Source organism: Anabrus simplex, chromosome 1, assembly GCF_040414725.1.
Source record: "Anabrus simplex isolate iqAnaSimp1 chromosome 1, ASM4041472v1, whole genome shotgun sequence".
NCBI lineage: Eukaryota > Metazoa > Arthropoda > Insecta > Orthoptera > Tettigoniidae > Anabrus > Anabrus simplex.
This window is the reverse complement of record NC_090265.1, coordinates 392,646,061-392,668,785: the sequence shown is the minus strand read 5'-3', so window position 1 is coordinate 392,668,785 and position 22,725 is coordinate 392,646,061. Positions and strand designations below refer to the sequence as shown.

At 41.9% G+C, this 22,725-nt stretch overlaps 1 protein-coding gene across 1 annotated transcript in view; it reads left to right on the top strand.

The window, feature by feature from the left end:
* The window catches only part of ifc (delta4-sphingolipid-FADS-like protein ifc), a 125,765-nt gene that overhangs the window by 17,620 nt on the left and 85,420 nt on the right, over positions 1-22,725 (top strand). Inside the window, exon 2 of the mRNA XM_067134997.2 lies at positions 8,426-8,602. Within this exon, the coding sequence (XP_066991098.2) occupies positions 8,426-8,602 (177 nt within the window). The remainder of the gene's footprint in view (positions 1-8,425; positions 8,603-22,725) is intronic.

Genomic DNA, 22,725 nt, shown 5'->3' with positions numbered 1-22,725 from the left:
GAGGGTGCGATCAGTCGTTAAGAGGAAGTTGGATGAAAACCAGTGTGGTTTCAGACCACAGAGAGGCTGTCAGGATCAGATTTTCAGTATGCGCCAGGTAATTGAAAAATGCTACGAGAGGAATATGCAGTTGTGTTTGTTTCGTAGATCTAGAGAAAGCATATGACAGGGTACCGAGGGAAAAGATGTTCACTACACTGGGGGACTATGGAATAAAAGGTAGATTATTAAAATCAATCAAAGGCATTTATGTTGACAATTGGGCTTCAGTGAGAATTGATAGTAGAATAAGTTCTTGGTTCAGGGTACTTACAGGGGTTAGATAAGGCTGTAATCTTTCACCTTTGCTGTTCGTAGTTTACATGGATCATCTGCTGAAAGGTATAAAATGGCAGGGAGGGATTCAGTTAGGTGGAAATGTAGTAAGCAGTTTGGCTTATGCTGACGACTTGGTCTTAATGGCAGACTGTGCCGAAAGCCTGCAGTCTAATATCTTGGAACTTGAAAATAGGTGCAATGAGTATTGTATGAAAATTAGCCTCTCGAAGACCAAATTGATGTCAGTAGGTAAGAAATTCAACAGAATTGATTGTCGGATTGGTGATACAAAGCTAGAACAAGTCGATAATTTCAAGTATTTAGGTTGTGTGTTCTCCCAGGATGGTAATATAGGAAGTGAGATTGAATCAAGGTGTAGTAAAGCTAATGCAGTGAGCTCGCAGTTGCGATCAGCAGTATTCTGTAAGAAGGAAGTCAGCTCCCAGACGAAACTCTTTACATCGGTCTGTTTTCAGACCAACTTTGCTTTACGGGAGCGAAAGCTGGGAGGACTCAGGATATCTTATTCATAAGTTAGAAGTAACAGACATGAAAGTAGCAAGAATGATTGCTGGTACAAACAGGTGGGAACAATGGCAGGAGGGTGCTCGGAATGAGGAGATAAAGGCTAATTTAGGAATGAACTCGATGGATGAAACTGTACGCATAATCCGGCTTCGGTGGTGGGGTCATGTGAGGCGTTCGATACAAACTAGCATGCAAAATTTTTGGTTTTTTCCTTCAATTCAGAAATGCTACACAGACTGCTATGTAAAGGGCAATAAATTAATTTGTTACCTTGCATTAGAGATGCAATAAAACAAGCTTTCAGAAAATATATAGAATGTATTACTTTGTAATGACCTGTCGCACTTAAACATGAAATAGTTTGATATGAAGAGAAAATTCACCGAGTTGCTATTAATTTTTCTGGCAGTGTATATTAGGCCTATTTAAAATGCTTAAAAAACGGGACGAAATGGAAAATTGATGCGACGTATAGTCACATTGCTACATTTCTTTTTCTAGGATAGACTGGAAATTATGTCGTTCTGTCAACGAGTTGAATTCTTTCGTATTTAACGAAGTAATGAAAAGCTCAACTCGAAAGATGCTACGATATTCTAAAATAAACATGTTACGTAATACCGGTAATTTTCTTGGCAGTTTTTCACACTAGACTCCCTGAATATTAATCAGAAATGCTACTCACCAATGTCTTCCTACGACAACACTGATCAAGATTTACTTAGTAAATCACTAACGCCCGAAAGAGCCCATTACACGCGTTCAACCCGTAATAGCAAACTACGGAGGGTTGCGCCAGTTAATACAGGACGCGACCTTCGGCTCACGTGTCGCTCTTGGAAGCAGTTGCATGTCTGATTTCTTTCTTTGGTCTGGTCGGTATGATTTAGAGAAGTGTCGTGTTTAGTCATATCATACCATTGTTGCCTTATGGCCTGCGGAATTGCAGATATATGACAAGGCTACATTGTTGGTCTTTCCGATGCTAATTTCTCATTATCGAGGATTGTACAACAGTGTGAAATGAAAGTCTCAACACTAGTAAGTCCTCTGTAGGCAATGTGATAAAATTACATGAAAATGGTTTTCCGCCAGAAATAACTAGTTCGAAAAATCTGCCGAGGAGTAGGGTTCGACCCTCCAGGACTCTGGACATCATTAACCCTAGAATCATAAAGTCCCTCCAGGGTAACACGAATCATAAACTTTCGTCTGTCAGACTACCGAAAAGAAAAGCACTTTAATAGGCATAAACCCAACATTTTACACAAAATACAGAATATTAAACTTAAAACTACCACACGTTGTGATGACAATTAACTCTGGTCAGTTTTTCTTCAATAGGCACATTCAATGCACTGTTTTGCCTGGTGATCAAGACAAATGTGCTTCGGCATGTCTTGCAAAGGAATCGGGTTTTTCTTCTTTTCTTTGATGGACAAAACGCGCAAACTTTTCTTCCTTCAGCAGTACCTGATTGAGGCTCTTCAGGAATGCCATCTTTTCCAAGAATTTCAGCAATGGTCCTCTTCAGGCTGCGGCTCAAAGTTGGTGTGTGAAGTCTCTCTTGCAGCTTTGGGGCCATTAGCATTTTGGATATATCCTTTGAAAACTCTCGCCTTGAAAGTGGCGTTTGGTCTTTTTGAACCATCTTATGCACATAAATAATATATCCATTGGCAAGTGATGTATTAATCATACTATAAAAGATACACATTGGCAATCTCGTTTTTTTGAAGAAGACATCAATGTTGGCATTTTATAGACAGTATCCACGGCACCTTTAGTCCCATTGTAGTCTTCTGCCATATCTTTTTCCGGCTGGCTGCTATTGTTCCTACTTCATGGCATGTAGAAAGGAGGATTACATTCTTGTTTGGTTTTCCTTTATAGGATACCATTGTTTTTATACCATCATAATAAAACATGGAGGACCCAAGCTTTCTTCCCTTGACTGTTTTCATCTCTGGTGGTATCTGTGGCTTGTCTTTTCTCATTGTTCCAATGACTGTCAGGTTATGGTCGCAATGCAGAGAATCAGCCAGACGAATTGAGGTGAAGCAATTGTCGGTCATAATATTTCTCCTTGATGCATATATTGGCCGGGTAATTTCATTCACGAAATACATTACCACTAATGTCTCCTGAAGAGAGTAGTTCTCTGTCTAATTCAGAAAACACTGCCGTTATCAATTCATCATCATGCGCTAGATTTTTCATTTCAGTATCCTATTAAGCTTACGTATTACGTACAAAAAACATTACTGTAATAAACCTTATATTCACACTATTTACAGCTATGTGCAAATCACGAATACTTTCACAAATCATAAACTTTCGTCTCTCAGACGACGGTCATATCGCAGTGAACAAACAACTGGACCTTTATGCTTGAAACCAAGGTCAGCACTAATTGTTGATAGCCGGGGAAGAATAGATGGAGGGGGAAGGCACAGCTCATTAGCATCTGGAAATTACCGCGGAAACTACAGGGGTGCGTAGTCTGGGAGACTAAAGTTTATGATTCTAGGATTAAGAAGGTAAAGGCTGCTGTCCTGAAGGAAAATCTACCAACTCAGGCACCTTGCCTGTCACACATGCACATCTATAGGTACAGTTTACTGTATAATTAAAAACGACCTGAACCTGGTAAAGTAGCATAAGGCACGTGGGCATGCTTTTGAAAGTAAGGCACGTTTAAAGAACGGTTCACTAATGCCAGAAAATGATACGAAACTTACCTAACAGGGGATAAAATGGCAGTCGGTTGTTACGCTGGATGAGGATTTGGGTTATTTAGATGACACCAGCAAGCCCCGGGCAAATTTACTCTCGCCCAAAAGTCCAAAAAGGGCACTCAAACTTCGTCAAGGAAAACAAAGAAAAGTTTTCTACGGGATTCATGGTAGTGGCAGAATATTGTGCCCGGGGTAAACTCAGAATCCACAGAGTGCCAAAAAAATGTGAGGATCAATGCTACCTACTTTCAGAAGAATGTCATGGACCCCTATTTCGATGGATATACCTCGGCTGTACGGTGAGGATGCTTCAAATGTCTAGATTCACATGGATAAGGCATCCAGTCATACTGCCAGATCCCCAGTCATCTAGTACGAGAGAAAAGCAGAGACGTGTGTCCGTGTCATGCCATTTAGCGACATCCCCGGATGCCTCGCCGATGGATTTCTGTGCCTCTGTCTCTTGTAAAGAGGGCTTTCTTCTAGACGTCCCGCCACTATTGAGGGTCTTTGGAAAGTGCGAAAGGAGGTATGGGATAATATACGTCTTCTTCGTGTTCTCCGTTGAAGTCCTCTACATTGTAAATTGAGATGTAGGGCAGTAGTCCGTGCCTGTGGCTATTATCACATCGAGCACAAGCGGGTCTAGAGAAAAGGATCGCCTAGGACAAATGGTAAGTCAAAATCGCCCAAACGTAACTGGGGCAACCCTCCGCATATACTGTAAACCAGTGGTGGGTGGGAAGAAAGAATTTGTATATGAATTTCCTGAAGCTATTTATAGTAAACTGCACTATAGTAGGAATAACCATAACTGTCTTTCTGCATGCAATTGCTGCAAGTTGTAAGAAATTACTCTGCGAGGGTTGAAAGCCCGATGGGTGATCTAGCCACCTGAATGGACAGCCTGTGCCAGTCGACTAATAGCACGAATGGTCATTTTATGGGTGTATATCATGTAGGATTTTATTCCACTGATACTTTGTCCTCCCAGCCCAGACTCCAGTCATGCCAAACAAGACTTGCCACACTTCATAGACAAGTGCTGTTAGTACCTTTGCACCTGATATTAGTCAGTTTTAAAGAAACTTAAATTTTATCAACACGTCCCCTTCTCTGAATACAAATTCTGAAAATTCTGTTCAGCAAATTGTTAGTACGCTGGCAAAGCGAAATTTAAAAGTACTGTACTGCCAATGAATTCCAGGTTGGCAATTTTGTATTTGTCCAGTATGAGGATTTCAGTGTCAAGAATTGCTTCGTTGTAGATCATGTCGTTTACTTCCACTTTCGACGCTTCATTCCTGAACCTGTCCAGGATCTCTTCTGTCATGTGATCTTTGAATTAGTCCGAGAGGTTTCGAGGATTATTGAGTCCACCTGAACTGAATATCCTGGTATCATCAAGGACATTAATCCATGAATGGGAGACTTCCTCGTTTACCGAGGGAGTTGGCCTTGCTGTTAGGGACGCGCACCTATGAGCTTGCATTCGGGTGATAGTGGGTTCGAACGCCAGTGTCGGCAGCCCTGAAGATGGTTTTCCGTGGTTTTCCATTTTCACACCAGGCAATTGCTGATGATGCATTTTTAAGGCCACGGCCACTTCCTACTCCTAGCCCTTTCATATCCCATCGTCGCCATAAGACGTACCTGTGTCCGTGCGATGCAACGCAAAAATTGCATGAATAAAAGTAATGAACCCTTTGGTCCATACTAAAGGATACCTACCTTTCTTACCTATCAGCAAAAGTTCATGAGATCTGTCTCTTGGGTCGTATCGGGTTCTTCGTCACTTGCTGAGGTAAAGGTAGGGTTCAGTAATTCTAATCTATCTACTCAAATGAAAGGTTTGTTTAAAAAAAATTCCTATTTATTCAAGTAATTCATGTATCATTTATGGTTTATCAACGGTATCATTCAACTCAATTGTGTCCACTGGACACCACAGTTATTTTAGATAGAGGTCAGAACACTGGTGTGAGCCTTCGGCGTAACTGCCTGATGGGCATTCTTACTAGAAACCATTGTCTCAATTATTAATTAAAGAAAGGAAAGTCTGGAAATCCTTAAATTCGGCTTCCATGTGAGACTACATCTACCATCATAGTGATTCTTTATGGTCCAGACCTCGTAACACGAACTCTGGACTCTGGGTATAATTAAGGCAGTCCAATCGGTGTGTGCCACACAGTGGTTATACGGCATGGACCCTTAATTGAATCGATGTGACCTGCGACTATGTCATGGACCGACATCTAAACTTCTAAGTTACTTTAAAGTCATTGTGGATGATGACCGCAAGGAAAATGATGCTACAGTGGCATATGGCCCTAATCTAAGTCACTGAGGTTGATGACCCCCTGACCATCCAAGTTTCTAAGCTGAAGGCTAAACACTTAAGTTACATCGGTTGATGACCAAAGTTTCCACTTTACTATCCCCAGCACATTCACTGCTCAATCAACCAAAGTTAAATAATACAACAATAGCAATGCTCACAATACTTTGTGGCAGTAAAATCCATTTCCTTCGGATATGTCCCCTTAATCGTTACGTTAACATTTACACATTCCCCAGAAAAAAACTAAGATTTCCAGAATGCATCTCCAAGTTATTCGCTTGATTTAAAGTTATTTCAAAATACGGTTTTCACCGAATTTCATAATTAAATAAATTTAAATGATTTAATGAAATCTTAAAGAACACATTTTATTTCCACGGACGAATGGTTTCCTCACGAGTTACTACACAATTTTTGATGTATTCGTTTAATCATGTTGATGTTTATCTGTTGATTCCTGTATCTGGTAAAGAACTATTACATCATTCATGTCCAGTTTATATCTTGTTTCATGACCTCACACTTTAAATCTAATCTAACTCTAGCCATTATTAACACTTGGATAACCCTAGTAATTACGTACAAACCAAAAGCAACTCGCCGTATAATTACGATGTCATATCTCGTCGTAACATTTTACAAAGTGTGCGCACCCCTCACAGACAAACAATCATCATTACCATCGCTCTATATTTTGAACAACCCTGAATTTGGCTAACCTTGTTTATTATACTCTTAAGTTCGTGGTCTCTAATGCACATTTCTTTCTCAATTAAACAAATTCACAGTATCCAACTGCTCGCACGTTATTCCCGGATGGAAATTTCAACTAGAATTGATTGAAAATGGGTAACCATGGATTTCTTATATTATTTACGTCAAAAATTCAGACAAAAATTTTTTACGTCGAATGAACATCTTAATTTGACATCACAAAATATAGGCAATAAACACACGGAAATGACGATCTACATTGGACGTGATATCACTTCGAAACCCTATTTAATAACCCTTTTTACAACATCATACGGCACTCGCAAGACTTCGAAAATTTATCCAAGTGGAAAATAAAACAAATGACCCTTTTTCGTCGTATTCTGACATTTACAAAAACCACATAGGGAGGACCAACTGCGTCGTATATACCCCCTTCAAATACATATAATTTAAACATCATGAAACAAGATATAATATGTGGTAAGATGGTAAGTCACGCCAGCGTTCATCATAGGGCTCACCTGTGTACATGTCTTCAGTGACGCCTAGGCAACCGATGACAGTTGATAGTGGACCTGTTGGAGATCCAACCAGCCTTCGGGCTGAGGACTCTACATATCCGTGATTTGGCAGTTAATATCCATGTTGTACGGGGTTAATCTCCGGCAAGTGGCACCTGCGCTGCTTGCTGACCAGACTTGGGCTCTCACTGAAAAGAAACATAACAACAAGTATGAAAAGATGTATGTTTGGCAGCTTGTAAGATTCCTGCTGGTGTCAGACCCTTTGTCTCTTGAATATGTAGTCTATGAGATCTGCATCGGTACAGAATTGTTTCTGTCTTAGCCCATGTATTTCTGAGGTCGCTGGAGCCACCCGGGTTCATTTTGGTTTTGGCTTTGTGTTCTAGGTCGCATACCCTTTCCGACGCCACGTGAGCTTTTTTTTTTTTAGATGAAAACCCAGAATTGACTGGAATTCGAACTTCAGCCTTCCGAGTGGGAAACCAGGAGCTAAGCTATTGAGCTAATCACGCCTCCAGAACCGTTTCCAGTTCATCCTTAATTTTAATTGCTTGGTTTATATTTATACGTTTGGATGCCTTTGTTGTCCATATTCATTGAAATTCTCGAAGAACGCTTGTCTGGTTCTCATTTTCGACTAGTTTCAATAAACTATTTTTGGGATTGTATTTTTCGAATATTCGAAGTATCCTCTGTGTTAATAATACGGAAAACTACTCTGTTTATTGTGTTTCCTGTTGTGGAGGTGGTGACGATTGTTTTAAGAGGAAGTACAACTAGGCAACCATCCTATATTAACACTAATCAGAGGGGAAAAAGGTTATCCGGCACTTCGAAAAATGAAGGTATCGGTCAAAGAAAGACAAGGACCTCGAAGGCCGCGAAAATGAGACTCCCTAGACCCCGGAACCTAACAGCGTCGAGGTCGAAAAAGAACAAGAGTTGGCCAAGGGGGGTCGGATTGGATAGGTGAAAATGAGTACCCTAACACAAGTTCAAACAATGCCAGGACTCATCCAAGGGCCCCGTGGTTTCCAACCCACGCTCCCAAGTTAAGAGCCCCTGGGGCCCCCTTTTTTTAGTTGTCTCTTCCGACAGGCAGGAGATACCTTGGATGTCTGTTGCTCCTACTCACATGAGGATGTGTGTATTCTGGTGTTTGATTTGCTTTTTCTTTCCGTCTACCATTATTTCTATTGTGTGAGGTGTTTGGCGTTGCAGTATTTAAAGGCATTTATGTGTATTCCTAATTTCAGCCAAATATCCTCAGATCAAGAAGCTGTTTGGATATGATCCTAACTTCAAATGGGTTGTCACTGGAATGGTATTAATTCAACTTATTTCGTTCTATCTACTGAGAAATCAATCATGGCCTGTGCTTATTGTCGTCGCCTATTGTTTTGGCGGAGTTATAAATCATTCCCTCATGCTGGGTAAGTAACAGTTTAATATTATTTTATCTTGATTAATTGATGCTTATATGTATTTTAGAGTATATTTTCACTTTCTTGACATATAACACTATAACATACCTGTAAAAGTACACACTATTACACAAATATTGACATTATAAACATCCTCAGATTCTATAAAATCACTTTAAATCATGCATGCATATATATACCGTATATAGTATTGATTACAGTGCGTATTATGAACAAGTAATAACAAATAATTATTGTAGTAGTCTTCAGCTGGCCCCTTATTAATAAGGTAACGGTTCGTTGTCGACAGCTCTGGAAACGTTTATCGTAACATACCTGATGATGAGAAACCTTTAGTGAAGTAATGGACATCATCCGTCACTATCGCTGATAATGCTTTTGCATTTTTTAAGAAAAACTTCTACTGTGAATCCCTCGAGAGCTCTAAGTGCGGTGTACACAGTACACATCTAGACTTCTGTTAGAGAACTCTACTGGGGAACCTCTCGAACTGAAATGTGCATATTCAAATGCCCACATTGTGGAGGATAGTGCATTGAAAATACTAAATGATACAATGCAAGTAAAATAATGTATTTCTCTTTACGACAGTCCAACGTCAAAGGAAAAGTCGTGCAGTCCACCGCTAGAGGAAACAAATGCAAGCAAATGAAAGATTAACTTTCCATCCCTACTCACAAGGGGGCATTCCCCACTCGTCACAACCGATTTCGCTCAAATTTATAGAACATGCAGGGCATGGCTAGAAATTAAAGTACCCGAAGTGGGAACTCCAGATGGCCAAGCGTATAGAAAATAAAAATAAAAATGTTGACGCGGCTCTCGCACCGTATCAAGGTAGTTGGCACCGTATAAGCCACTGACGTTCATGCGCTCGCGGAGCAGTTGTTGGCGTAGCAGTAGGAGCTCGGACTGGTAGTATGATGTTCGTGGGTTCGACTCGCCTTGTGGAGATTGTCTTTTTCTGTCACGTTTTATATTATTCATTTTCCAATTACGCAAAGAGGTGAATAATTCATTTTATTTATTCGCAAAAGGCATAGAAAAGGTAAAAAATTGGGATTTCATTGTCATTGTCTACCTGCGCCAATAATCTATTGTTTCTGTACAGCCGCCAGGAGCAACCGTCACTTGTTAAGTGAAAACGAACCTTACAGCGAAACGACTATTCACGTTTATGGCACATTCCCCAAGGAGAGGAGATAGCCAATAAAGGAGAAAAAAGAATTATTTCTGTTTGAACACGTCGGGAAAGTACGCAACTCCATATTTTCTGCAGTTCTCATAAGTTCGCATAAGTAAAACAAATTAAAATAAATGAGTAATATAAAAATTGAGAAAAATATTCTTCACACGGCGAGACAAACCCACGACCATCGAATTACTAGTCCAAGCTCTTACCGCTACGCCATCTACTGCTCGGCGAGCGCACTAACGTAAGTGGCTTATACGGTGCGTGAGCCGTGTCAACATTTTTATTTTTATTTTCTATACGCTTGGCCATCTGGAGTTCCCACTTCGGGTACTTTAATTTCTAGCCAAGCCCTGCATGTTCTATAAATTTGAGCGAAATCGGTGGTGATGAGTAGGGAATGCCCCCTTGTCAGTCATGCACCCTTGAAGTCATGCTCCAGTTGGCTCTTACGGAGTGTGGCCAACCAGTGCTTCATTCTGATATGCTCCGCCATATTTTAACCAAATGGTTAGTTAGCTCATATAAACGTGTCTTCTGAACAGGGTAAGTTTTCTGTGCTGTTTCAGTGAAGCTTGGGCTATCTGTTTTATCTTAAATAGTACTGATATCTTTTATTAACTGCAGAGGATTGTTAGCTATTATTAGTTACGAAGTGAAAGAGAGAGAGTGAGTGTGTGTGGGTTTTTTTTTTTTTTTACATAGTTCAGAGGTCTGGATTTTAAAGAAAATACATACCTGTCTGTTTCGCTTGCGGACGCACACAGACCCAAAAGGGGTTTTATAATGTAATAGGGAACATGCATGATTCGGAGTTTTAATTAAAAATATGCTAATCTGATTCAAAATTGCATGCAGAATTCAAAAATGTGATCAGAATGTACAAATAATAACTCCAAACATGATAAAAATCTACGAAAATGTCACGTCACGCAAGTACGCGATCTCATTGGCCTGACGTCATCGTACAGGTTGGCTGAATTAGCAGACGAAATAACACATAGTGTGCTGTGAGAAGCAGGATACACTTCGCGTATTTCTACTTTACGTTAGTGTCTAGTATGGTTAAATTCGAGGTCTATACATTGGATAATAATCTGAGTGGTATATTTTAGACTTAAAATGAATCCTGCGCAGACAGTAAGGCAGAAAACTTATAAATGGTGTAGAGTTCCGATGTGCAATAGCACATCGCATACCATAAACAAATTGTTTATGAACGTTCCAAAGACGCTAAAACTAGGGAGAAATGGATTTTGGCGAGCTGGAGAAATGCTGGTGCTATATCGGAAAAGTCTACAGTTTAATTTTTTGAAGAGTTTAACGTAAGATGAATTTGTTTGAATTTTCAAACCACTTTTCTATATCAGCTGTTCTAGTGGTAAAACTTTAAATTTTAATGTATGGTGCTTTATTTAAATGCTTCAATTACATCTTGGAATATCAAAGTAACAAACAGTGCATTAAATAATGCTGATTATTAAAGTATTCTCCAAACCTAACCTATGTTTTGGGTGATCCATATCAAGATAATAAATCAAAGGGGTTATGAACCATTTGACAGCTCTAATTCTACCCATATATCTTGGCATGGGACAGTTGTGTATGTCTTTATTGAAGAGCTTAATTGGTAAAGAAATTTAGGCTATATCTAAATACTCTATAATGTAACAAAGAATAGGCGTGTACATCATGAAAGGAAACAACGTGAATTTAACAAATGTATAACTCTACACAAAACCAATGCTTGTCTGTTGGGGCCTTATAAGTTAACAATGCTCAATTATAATAATTATCATAATATTAATGAAATAAATAACATAATTGCACACAGGTGAAAATAGTGATGTAGGTGTTTAAAATATTATCCAACTTAGCCTAAGTTTTAGGTTATACAAGCCAAGTCATAAACCGAAGGGTAAAAATACCGCGCGAGTTGGCCGTGCGGTTAGGAGCGCGCAGTTGTGAGCTCGCATCCGGGAGATAGTGGATTTTGAACCCCACTGCCGGCAGCCCTGAAGATGGTTTTCCGTGGTTTCCCATTTTCACATCAGGCAAATGCTGAGGCTGTACCTAAGGCCACGGCCGCTTTGTTCCCATTCCTAGGCCTTTCCTGTCCCATCGTCGCCATAAGACCTATATGTGACGGTGTGACGTAAAGCAAAAAAAAAAAAGAAAAAGTAAGTCACAGCACCCAAAGACATTCCTGTATTGAGCGACTAAAATGTCACCAGAACACTTTTCTTTCCTGATATGCTCAGCTTGTTAAAAGCCAAATGTAATTAATGTTATTGGCTTCACGCCCCGCTAACTACTTCTACGATTTTCGGAGACGCCGATGTGCAGGAATTTAGTCGTGCAGGAGTTATTTTACGTGCCAGTAAATCTACCGACACGAGGCTGACGTATTTGAGCACCTTCAACTACCACCGGACTGAACCAGGGTCGAACCTGCCAGGTTGGGGTCAGAAGGCCAGCACCTCAACAGTCTGAACCACTCAGCCCGACTTGTGAAAACTAGATGAAGTCATATTTATCTTTATCATGTTTAACTTTTTCCCTCCACAAAGATATTTAATTCTCTTTTATGGGCCCTGGAAGACGGTAGGCCAGTTGTCCCAACCATAAATATATATATTTTTTGGGGAATGATAGGTTATAGCCCTATAGTACTATGATCTTTCTTTCTTTCTTAATCAGTTTATCCTTCAGGGTTGGTTTTCTCTCGGACTCAGCGAGGGATTTCACCTCTACCACTTCAAGGGCAGTGTCCTGGAACGTGAGACTTTGAGTATGGTGATGAAACTGGTGAGGAGGGCCATTACCTCGCCCAGGCGGCCTCACCTGTTATGCTCAACAGGGGCCTTGTTGGAGGATGGGAGGATCGGAAGGGATAGACAAGGAAGAGGGAAGGAAACGGCCGTGGCCTTAGGTGCCTGGAGGAGAAGTAGGAAAATACGAAAAACCACTTCGAGGATGGCTGAGGTGGGATTCGAAACCCTTCTACTCAGTTGACCTCCCGAGGCTGAATAGACCCCGTTCCAGCCCTCGTACTATTTGTTTTCAACTTTCATGGCAGAGCCGGGAGTGGCACACATTAACCACTACACCACAGAAGCGGACTAGTACTATAATACAACCTATATGTTTATGTTAGTGCTGAAATCCGATTTCTTACTTTACTAATGCTGAAAGCCCGAAAATGTAATGTTATTCTTTAATAGGGGAATCAGTCTAGAAGGAAATGTTGAAAGTGATGTGATACCTATTCAGGTTCGTTGTTATCCTAATACTATGGGTTACAGTACATTGCACGTATATAAAAGACGCCACTTACAAACTTGCTTGTTATCCGCGAATTTCTGCGGCCACAAAAGTCACTATTTTTCAAGATAGATTGTCTGATTGTGCTGTTTTGGACCTTTCTTCTGTCATTTTGAAGTTATTCGCGATCATGAATAATAAACAATCGGCTTTTAGCAACGGCTGATGCACAACGGCTGGTAGAGCTCCATGCGGTACTGGATCGTGACGTCACAGCGCGCCGCTTACGTCAGAGGCCGTTTCACTCGCCTTGCGGAAAGGCACTATTAAATATTTTTTTAATGGTAGAAAACAAGACAACATACCACAATGTAATACGTTTACGTACTATTTCATTGGTGTACTTTTCAAAAAAAAATTTTTTGAAAATGATGCATGTTCCCAATTGGACTATTGCTCGTTTCATCTCTTAAAAGTAGCAGGTTATTAATATTAACTGGGGTTAAGACAGGAAAGGTCAAATTTCTCCGATTGTGTTGGACGTATCAAAAACCACTATAACAAAATTTGTTTAGAATATCCTGTAAGTTCCTATCTTTAATTTTTATATTTTGCACATTTTTACCGTGGGAGGAACAAAATAACGGAAATATTCCGAACATTTCACAATCTTCCAAATGTCTCCGGAAATATTTAGCTAGCAAGTTGGCCGTGCGGTTAGGGTCGCGCAGCTTTGAACTTGCATTCGGGAGATAGTGGGTTTGAAGCCCAATATCGGTAGCCCTGAATATGGTTTTCCGTGGTTTCCCATTTTCATACAAGGCTGTACATTAAGGTCACAGTCGCTTCCTCCTCCTAGCATGCATTATGTTTATCAATGTTTTTATAGACATACCTGCCACAGACATATAGTAAATAAACTGGCAAACTGGCATTTTGTACTCGTGTTGTAGTTGTTGGGTAGTTATGTTTTTAACTTTACTTTATTATCACTTGTAGTTAGAAGCTGTAAGCTAGTCGTAAGTTAAACCTATAGTAGGTATTGTAAGCCGTAGTCTTAAGCGCTGGAAAAACTTAAGTTGTGTGTGAATTTGTATATGATGATGCTGGATTAGAGTGCTAAACTAGTACCGGTAGTATTTCTTGTAATATTTTCTTTCCATGGAATTGCTTGTTGTACTCTTGTTCGTTGTTGTTGGGTAATTGTGTTAACTTTATTATTACACTACTACAAGTGACCATTACCACCGGGATATTTCCCATTTGCGATGTATTTGTTAATGATAATTTAAAAAATGAAAACTGGCAATGAGCAGCTATTGCCGAAGCCGGAAGCTTGCGGCCGCCGCTGTCTTACGTCATTATACTGTTCGAATGCATTAATATAAAATAATAGCCGAAATATGAATATTTGACGGGAAATAATGAAAAACACATCGATATAATATTTCAGTGAAGCTTACGCTTCCTCTTTATTACCTTGTTATAAGTGCCTCGCTGGTTCGAGTCCCGCTGCGTGCATGGTTTCCTTTTTCTTCCTTTCTTTTGTTTCATTATTATTATGGCTAAATGGTTAGCGTGCTGGCCTTTGGCCACAGGGGTCCCGGGTTCGATTCCCGGCAGGGTCTGGAATTTTCATTATTGGTTGATTCCGCTAGCACAGGGGCTGGGTGTATGTGTCGGGATCATCATAATGTCATCCTCATCACGACGCGCAGGTCGCCTACAGGAGTCACTTCAAAAGGCCTACTCCTGGCACGCCGAACTTGTCCTCGGACACTCCTGGCCATTTCATGTTTTTTATTATTATTATTATTATTATTATTATTATTATTATTATTATTATTATTATTATTATTGCTTTTATCTTAATATGTAGAAAAAGCCACTCCAAATGAACTCAAATAGCTATCCTCTTTACGGATCTAGAGTGACATCTGTTCCATCTTTCCTGCAGCATGATTCTATAAAGTTTTAAAATCACTGATATTACATTAATAAGACTGTAGAAATGTGTCCGTTGTGTGTATATCTAAAGCATGAATGCTTAAACTTAAAAACATACCGGTATCTATTACATACAGTTGAGCTGTGACTTCAGTCGACATGTTCTGTTTCATTCCTGCTCTTAAACCACGTATACTATTCTCTCACAAGTGGACCTTCGGGTAGAGGGGTCGCATAAATTGTTCGGACTTACAGTAGGTCTACGTGAATGTGACAATATAAATGTCTCGAAGGCATTGGGGCCGGATATTTAGACATGCGCCAGAGAATCGACTTTGACAAATTTCAAGTGCCTTACATCAACCAAACGTTAGCGAAGTGACAAACGAGCACGTGGCTCAGTGGGTAGCGTCAAGAGTCTTGTAATAAAGGCTTCGCTGGTTCGAGTCCCGTTGCGTGCATGGTTTTATTTTCCTTTTTCTTCCGTTCTTATGTTTTATTCTACGCATGTTCTTGGAAAAAGTATGTATAATGGTTCAAAAGTTAGGTACAAAAGAAAACTGTCAAGTAGGAAGTTGAACATACACATTCTGAGCAAATGTCATGGGATAGCGGAGCACTGATGCGCAGGTGTGTTGTCTGAGCACCACAGGCCCCCTTTGCCAGCGGTAGTTGTATAGGAGACCTTGTGAGCAGTGACAGGTGTAACATGGATCGTCGTCGTGAGCTGACACCGTTCGAACGGGGTATGGTGGTCGGTGCCCGACGGATGGGAAGTGCGATTTCGGAAGTGGTGCGGGAATTCGGCTTCACGCGATCAACTTTGTCCAGGGTGTATCGTGAATGGTTGAATGCGGGTGTCACCGTCCACAACAGACGAACGACTGGCCGTCCGGACACCCTCGATGACCGTGACCGGCGACATCTGAGACGGATTGTCAAGTGACAGACGGGCAACCGTGCAACAAATCACGGCTCAATTCAACACAGGCTGTGCTAGACACGTCTCCCAGTGGACAATTCGTAGCAACATGGGTTCTATGGGGTATGGGAGCCGGCGCCCCACACGGGTGCCACTGTTAACCCAACGTCATCGGGCACAACAATGCGCATTTGTTGCCAGTCACCAGGGATGGACACTGGAACAATGGCGTAACGTGATATGGTCAGACGAATCACGATTTCAACTGCACCATGCCGATGGGAGGCACCGTGTACGGCGCAGACCATATGAAGCGATGGATCCCGCCTGCCTCGAAGGTGTGGTCCAGGGCGCTGGTGTCCCTGTTATGGTCAGGGTGCATTTTCCTGATATGGAATGGGCCCCCTAGTTGTTCTGGAAGAGACTTTGAATTGTACGCGGTATGTTGAGCTGCTCGGAGACCATCTCCACCCATTTTTGGCCTTCCAGCGCCGAGGCGGTTCTGCGGTGTTTCAAGATAACGCGCCGCCACATCGCTCCCACGTCGCCCGGGAATGGTTCCAGGAACATGCAGCGGAGGTCCAACGACTGCCATGGCCACCCAGGAGCCCCGACATGAACCCTATCGAGCATATCTGGGATGTCCTGGAATGCAGGCTCCGTGCCATGGATCCTGCATCCACGATCAGACCAGCATTGGCGGCCGCTCTGCAAACGATTTGGTGTCAGCTGCGTCCAGAGGACTACCAGGGACTTGTCGACTCACTTCCACGGCGTCTCAGTGCAGTTCGCAGGGCCAGAGGAGGCCCTACACGCTATTAGGTGACTATCCCATGACATTTGCTAAGGCATTGTACTTATCTTCCTTAATCTGTTTACCGTCCAGGGTTGGTTTTTCCCTCGCACTCAGCGGAGGACCAGTATTTGGCCCAGGCGGCCTCACCTGCTATGCTGAACAGGAGCTTTGTAGTGGGATGGGAAGATTGGAAGGGATAGACACGGGTGAAGGAAGACAGCGGCCGTGGCATTAAGTTTGGTACCATCCCGGCATTTGCCTGGAGAAGTGTTAACCACGGAAAACCACTTCGAGGATGGCTGAGGTGGGAATCGAACCCCCCTCTACTCAGTCATAGGTAGCCTAGGTGTCACTGAAGAGGCATACTAGGGAAACGAAGAGTGTAGTAGTTTCCCCGTTGCTTTCCTCGCCACCGAGTTCGATAGCTGCAGTCGCTTAAGTGCGGCCAGTATGCAGTAATCGGGAGATCGTGGGTTCGAGCCCCACTGTCGGCAGCTCTGAAGATGGTTTTCCGTGGTTTCCCATTTTCACACCAGGCAAATGCCGGGGCTGTACCTTAATTAAGGCCGCATCCTTACATTTCCTAGGCATTTCCCATCCCATCGTCGCCATAAGACCTATCTGTGTCGGTGCGACGTAAAGCAAATAGCAAAAAAGCTTTCCTCGCCGGGCCAGAAGTTGCTAATACATATCAGCTGCCAAGCCCACTGGAATGCAGGCACCAACAGACTCTCTGAGCGATATTTTCACACCATTCTTAACAGGGACTGGCTGAATAAGAAATATTACTAGCATCGCTCATACTTTGGTTAAAGACAAGGATGAGACTGAGACAGGTCAATGAAAGTAACAAATTTATTCTAGCCCATAGCAGAAGACATGGTGCACTTGTAAACACTACATCTTGCCAGCAAAGGCATTGTATTTTCTTACATTCACTTAATTGATTTTTCAATATTTTCCCCTTGAAGGTGCAGTCTTTAACAATGGCAACCTAACACATGGTGGCCATGATCTAGAGCTGTGCAAAACGGCGTTTAGACTAGCTCAAACTCATTTACAAGAAATAGGTCCCGCTCAGTCTAGACTCGTCCAGAGCTTCGTGCTCGGTTACTATGGTCAGTGAGTGTTAGGAAGTACCAAACTCGAAATGGCGATCTACTTCATTAGACAAATGAACCTACCGAACTGGCCATGGTATATGATCACAATCAGCAGAAGCTAATCTGAACAGATCGAGCAGCTCGAAAACTCGGAAGTTCGTGTGACTCGCTTTTTGGTGCACTGTTGCCACATGCATTGGTTCTCCGAACATCCTTCTTGTACAGCCACTGAATGGAACACTCAAGTCATAACACACGTGCGTGAAGTAGAAACATGGCAGTACACTCAGTTTGATCACACGCCGTGTGACCACAGACATCTGTATGTCTGTGCGTGTGACTGAACAACAGAGTGGACCGAGCCTGTGACAGAGTTTCGAGGTTTGGTTGGCTCACGCTGCTCCTATGTAAATATCGCCCATTTCGACTGACAAGGGGAGGTCACGATGACCGCATCGCCAATTTTGTTCAAACTTTGCAGGTTGGTAGTACTACATCACAGAAACACGCTGGCAAAGTAGTATCGCGCAACTCTCAAATTTTCGAAAAAAGCGATTTTGAGAATATCGAAAAAAGTTGAGGTTTAGCACGCCAGATACCATCAAGCGAGAGACTGTGGCGAGGTGGTCGAGTGGATAAGGTTCTCCATTTCAGTTATGAAGATGTTGAATTCGAGTCACGCTGCGATCATTATTTACCCCACCCCCCCCCACCCAGGTTCCCCTTTTTCATCTGTTACAAATTTCTTCCTCCCCTGCGAATCATGTGACCTTGCCGCGGTGGGGAGGCTTGCGTGTCCCAGTGAAGCAGATAGACGAGCCGCAGGTGCAACCATATCGGATGGGTATCTGTTGAGAGACCAATCTAAGGAATGTTTCATCGAAAGGGGGGTGGTTGCAAGGGCGGCAGTCTAGATGATTGACTGATACGGCCTTGTAATAATACTCAACATGACTTAGCTGTGTTGATACTGCTACACGGCTGAAAGCAACGGGAAACTACAGCCGTAACTACCTCCCGAGGACATGCAGCTCTCTCTATATGAATGATGTACCGGTACTGATGATGGCTTCCTCCCGGGTAAAATATTCCGGAGGTAAACTACTGTCGCGACCCCCAAATTAGGCGGGTGAGGAAAAATGCGCTGTCGTCAGATATGGGAACGGCAAAGCGACAGATGGTCGAGAGTCGCTTATCTCCGAGCACGGATTGGCAACGCTGATCGTGCAGTGCTGTCTAGTTGAAGCCCATCCGCTCCAGGCCACCTTACCCATGCCATTCCCTATCATGCAGCTGTTGAGCTCGCGCCGTAAGTGCAGTTAAAATGGATAGTGAATGTGAATTGATTCGGGCTCAAGTCAAGAGAGAAGTGGCAGAGAGGACCAAGACATTCTTCAGAAGCCATCGACCGTGTGCCTGCTGCAAATTGGGAAAAGTGCTTCAATCGCGCGGAAAATCTTCAATCTGACGATTCAGCCAAGGAAATAGTAAGGGACGAAAGAATGGAGCCATTCATCATCAGTGTAAATGACGACTCGACAGAGAGTGAGATGTGTGATGACAGTGACTAAGAAATCTTAGACTGCCTTGAAGCTGGAACCCGATTCTTAATTCATTCTAAATTAATGGTAACCTATTCTTTAAAGTAGTTCTTTTTCCATATTCCTCAGTACAATATACAGTATTCAAATATTTAAAGTTATAATGTAATAAAACTGATACGGATTAATATGTAATCCGAAAGTATTTACGGCGTCCTGCAGCCTGTGCTGGCGCGCGCGCCCCGCAGTGCCTCAGCCAGCGACATTTACATAATCGCTTTCCGGGCCATTTTCCAGGAAAATTACACGACTCACGGAAATATGTTTCAGATAAAAAGTATAAGTCAGGCAATTTTTAACAATTTTTCCCGCAGACAAAATTTTATTGGCTGAAAAAATAAAAACTTGGCTGATTACTGAAATTTTCAATACATGATTCTACGGATTAAAATTTACTCGTTCAAGATTTTATTTTTAATAATCTTTTTTTTTTGCTAGGGGCTTTACGTCGAACCGACACAGATAGGTCTTATGGCGACGATGGGATAGGAAAGGCCTAGGAGTTGGAAGGAAGCGGCCGTGGCCTTAATTAAGGTACAGCCCCAGCATTTGCCTGGTGTGAAAATGGGAAACCACAGAAAACCATTTTCAAGGCTGCCGATAGTGGGATTCGAACCTACTATCTCCCGGATGCAAGCTCACAGCCGCGCGCCTCTACACGCACGGCCAACTCGCCCGGTAATAATCATTTGAAGTGGTTTATATGGAAAATAGTTATACCACTGAAATCAGCAATCTTTTCTGAAGCTTGTAGTATAATTTGTTTTGAAATATTGTATGAAGTAACATCAGGAGCTTGAGAGAGAACAACTTGCCTCGCGCTCCGAAATGATGTGTTCAGTTAGACGTTTCTTCGACAGTTGCTACATAACCTTGGCAACAGCGTAATTTCTCTGACCCGCCTAATTTGGTGGCCGCGATAATAGTCCCCCATTCGGATCTGCGGGTAGGGACTACATGAGAGGGGGCGACCATCAGGTAGATGGATACTGACATTCTGCGAGTCGGAGCGTGGAATGTTAGAAGTTTGAATCGTTGTGGTAGGTTAGAGAATCTGAAAAGGGAGATGGATAGACTAAAGTTGGATGTAGTTGGTACAAGTGACGTACGTTGGCAGGGAGAGCAGGATTTTTGGTCAGGCGACTACCGAATTATCAACACAAAATCAAACGGGGGAAATGCAGGAGTTGGTTTAATAATGAATAAGAAAATAGGGCAGCGGGTAAGCTACTACGACCAGCATAGTGAAAGAATTGTCAAGATACACACCAAATCAATGCCCACCATAATAGTGCAGGTCTATATGCCTACTAGTTCAGCGGATGATGAAGAAATCGAAAGAATATATGAAGAGAGAGAAGATTTAATACAATATGTAAAAGGTGACGAGAATCTAATTGTGATGGGAGACTGGAATGCAGTGGTAGGCCAAGGAAGAGAAGGTAATACAGTAGGAGAATTTGGATTGGGACAAAGGAACGAAAGAGGAAGTCGGCTGGTTGAATTCTGCACTGATCATAATTTAGTCCTTGCCAATACTTGGTTCAAACACCACAAACGACGGCTGTATACGTGGACGAGACCTGGAGACACTGGAAGGTATCAAATAGACTTCATTATGATTAGGCAGAGATTCGGAAACCAGGTGTTGGATTGCAAAACTTTCCCAGGAGCAGACGTGGACTCTGACCACAACTTGTTGGTCATGAAATGCCATCTGAAATTGAAGAAATTGAAGAAAGGAAAGAATGCAAAAAGATGGGATCTAGACAAGTTGAAAGAAAATAGTGTGAGGGAGTGTTTCAAGGAACATGTTGCACAAGGGCTAAATGAAAAGGCTGAAGGAAACACAATAGAAGAAGAGTGGATAGTCATGAAAAATGAAGTCAGTAGGGCTGCTGAAGAAATGTTAGGAAGGAAGAAAAAATCAACTAAGAATCAGTGGATAACTCAGGAGATACTAGACCTGATTGATGAACGACGAAAATACAAGAATGCTAGAAATGAAGAGAGCAGAAAAGAATACAGGCGATTAAAGAATGAAGTAGATAGAAATTGCAAGGTAGCTAAGGAAGAATGGCTGAAGAAGTGCAAGGATGTCGAAGGTTGTATGGTTCTGCGAAAGGTAGATGCTGCATACGGGAAAATCAAGGAAACCTTTGGAGGAAGGAAATCTAGGTGTATGAATATTAAAAGCTCAGATGGAAAGTCACTTCTAGGGAAAGAAGACAAAGCAGAAAGTTGGCAGGAGCATATCCAACAGGTGTATCAAGGTAAAGGTGTAGGTAATTTGGTTCTGAAATATGAAGAGGCTGTTGATGCTGATGAAATGGGAGACCCAATTTTGAGGTCAGTTTGACAGAGCTGTGAGTGACCTAAATAGGAACAAGGCACCTGGAATTAATAACATTCCCTCTGAATTACTAACTGCTTTAGGAGAAACCAGCATGGCAAGGTTATTCCATTTAGTGTGTAAGATGTATGAGACAAGAAAAGTCCCATCCGATTTTCGGAAGAATGTTGTTATACCTATTCCCAAGAAAGCCGGTGCTGACAGGTGTGAAAACTACCGCACCATTAGTTTAGTATCTCATGACTGCAAAATTTTAACTCGAATTATTTACAGAAGAATGTGAAAACAAGTTGAAGCTGAGTTGAGAGAAGATCAGTTTGGCTTCAGAAGAAATGTAGGAACACATGAAGCAATCCTGACTTTACGTCTGATCTTGGAGGATCGAATCAAGGAGGACAACCCCACGTACATGGCATTCGTAGATCTAGAAAAGGCATTCGATAATGTTGATTGGACCAAGCTATTTAAGATTCTGAAGATCATTGGGATCAGATACCGAGAACGGAGAATTATCTACAATCTGTATAAAAATCAGTCTGCAGTGATAAGAATCGAGGGCTTTGAAAAAGAAGCAGCAATCCAGAAAGGAATGAGGCAAGGCTGCATTTTGTCCCCTCTCCTTTTCAATGTTTACATAGAACAGGCAGTAAAGGAAATCAAGGAGAAATTTGGAAAGGGAATCACAGTCCAAGGAGAGGAAATCAAAACCTTGAGATTTGCCGATGATATTGTTATTTTATCTGAGACTGCAGCAGATCTCGAAGTTGCTGAAGGGTATGGATGAACTCCTGGGTAAGGAGTACAAGATGAAAATAAATAAGTCCAAAACAAAAGTAATGGAGTGTAGTCGAACGAAGGCAGGTGATGCAGGAAATATTAGATTAGGAAATAAAGTCTTGCAGGAAGTAGATGAATATTGTTACTTGGGTAGTA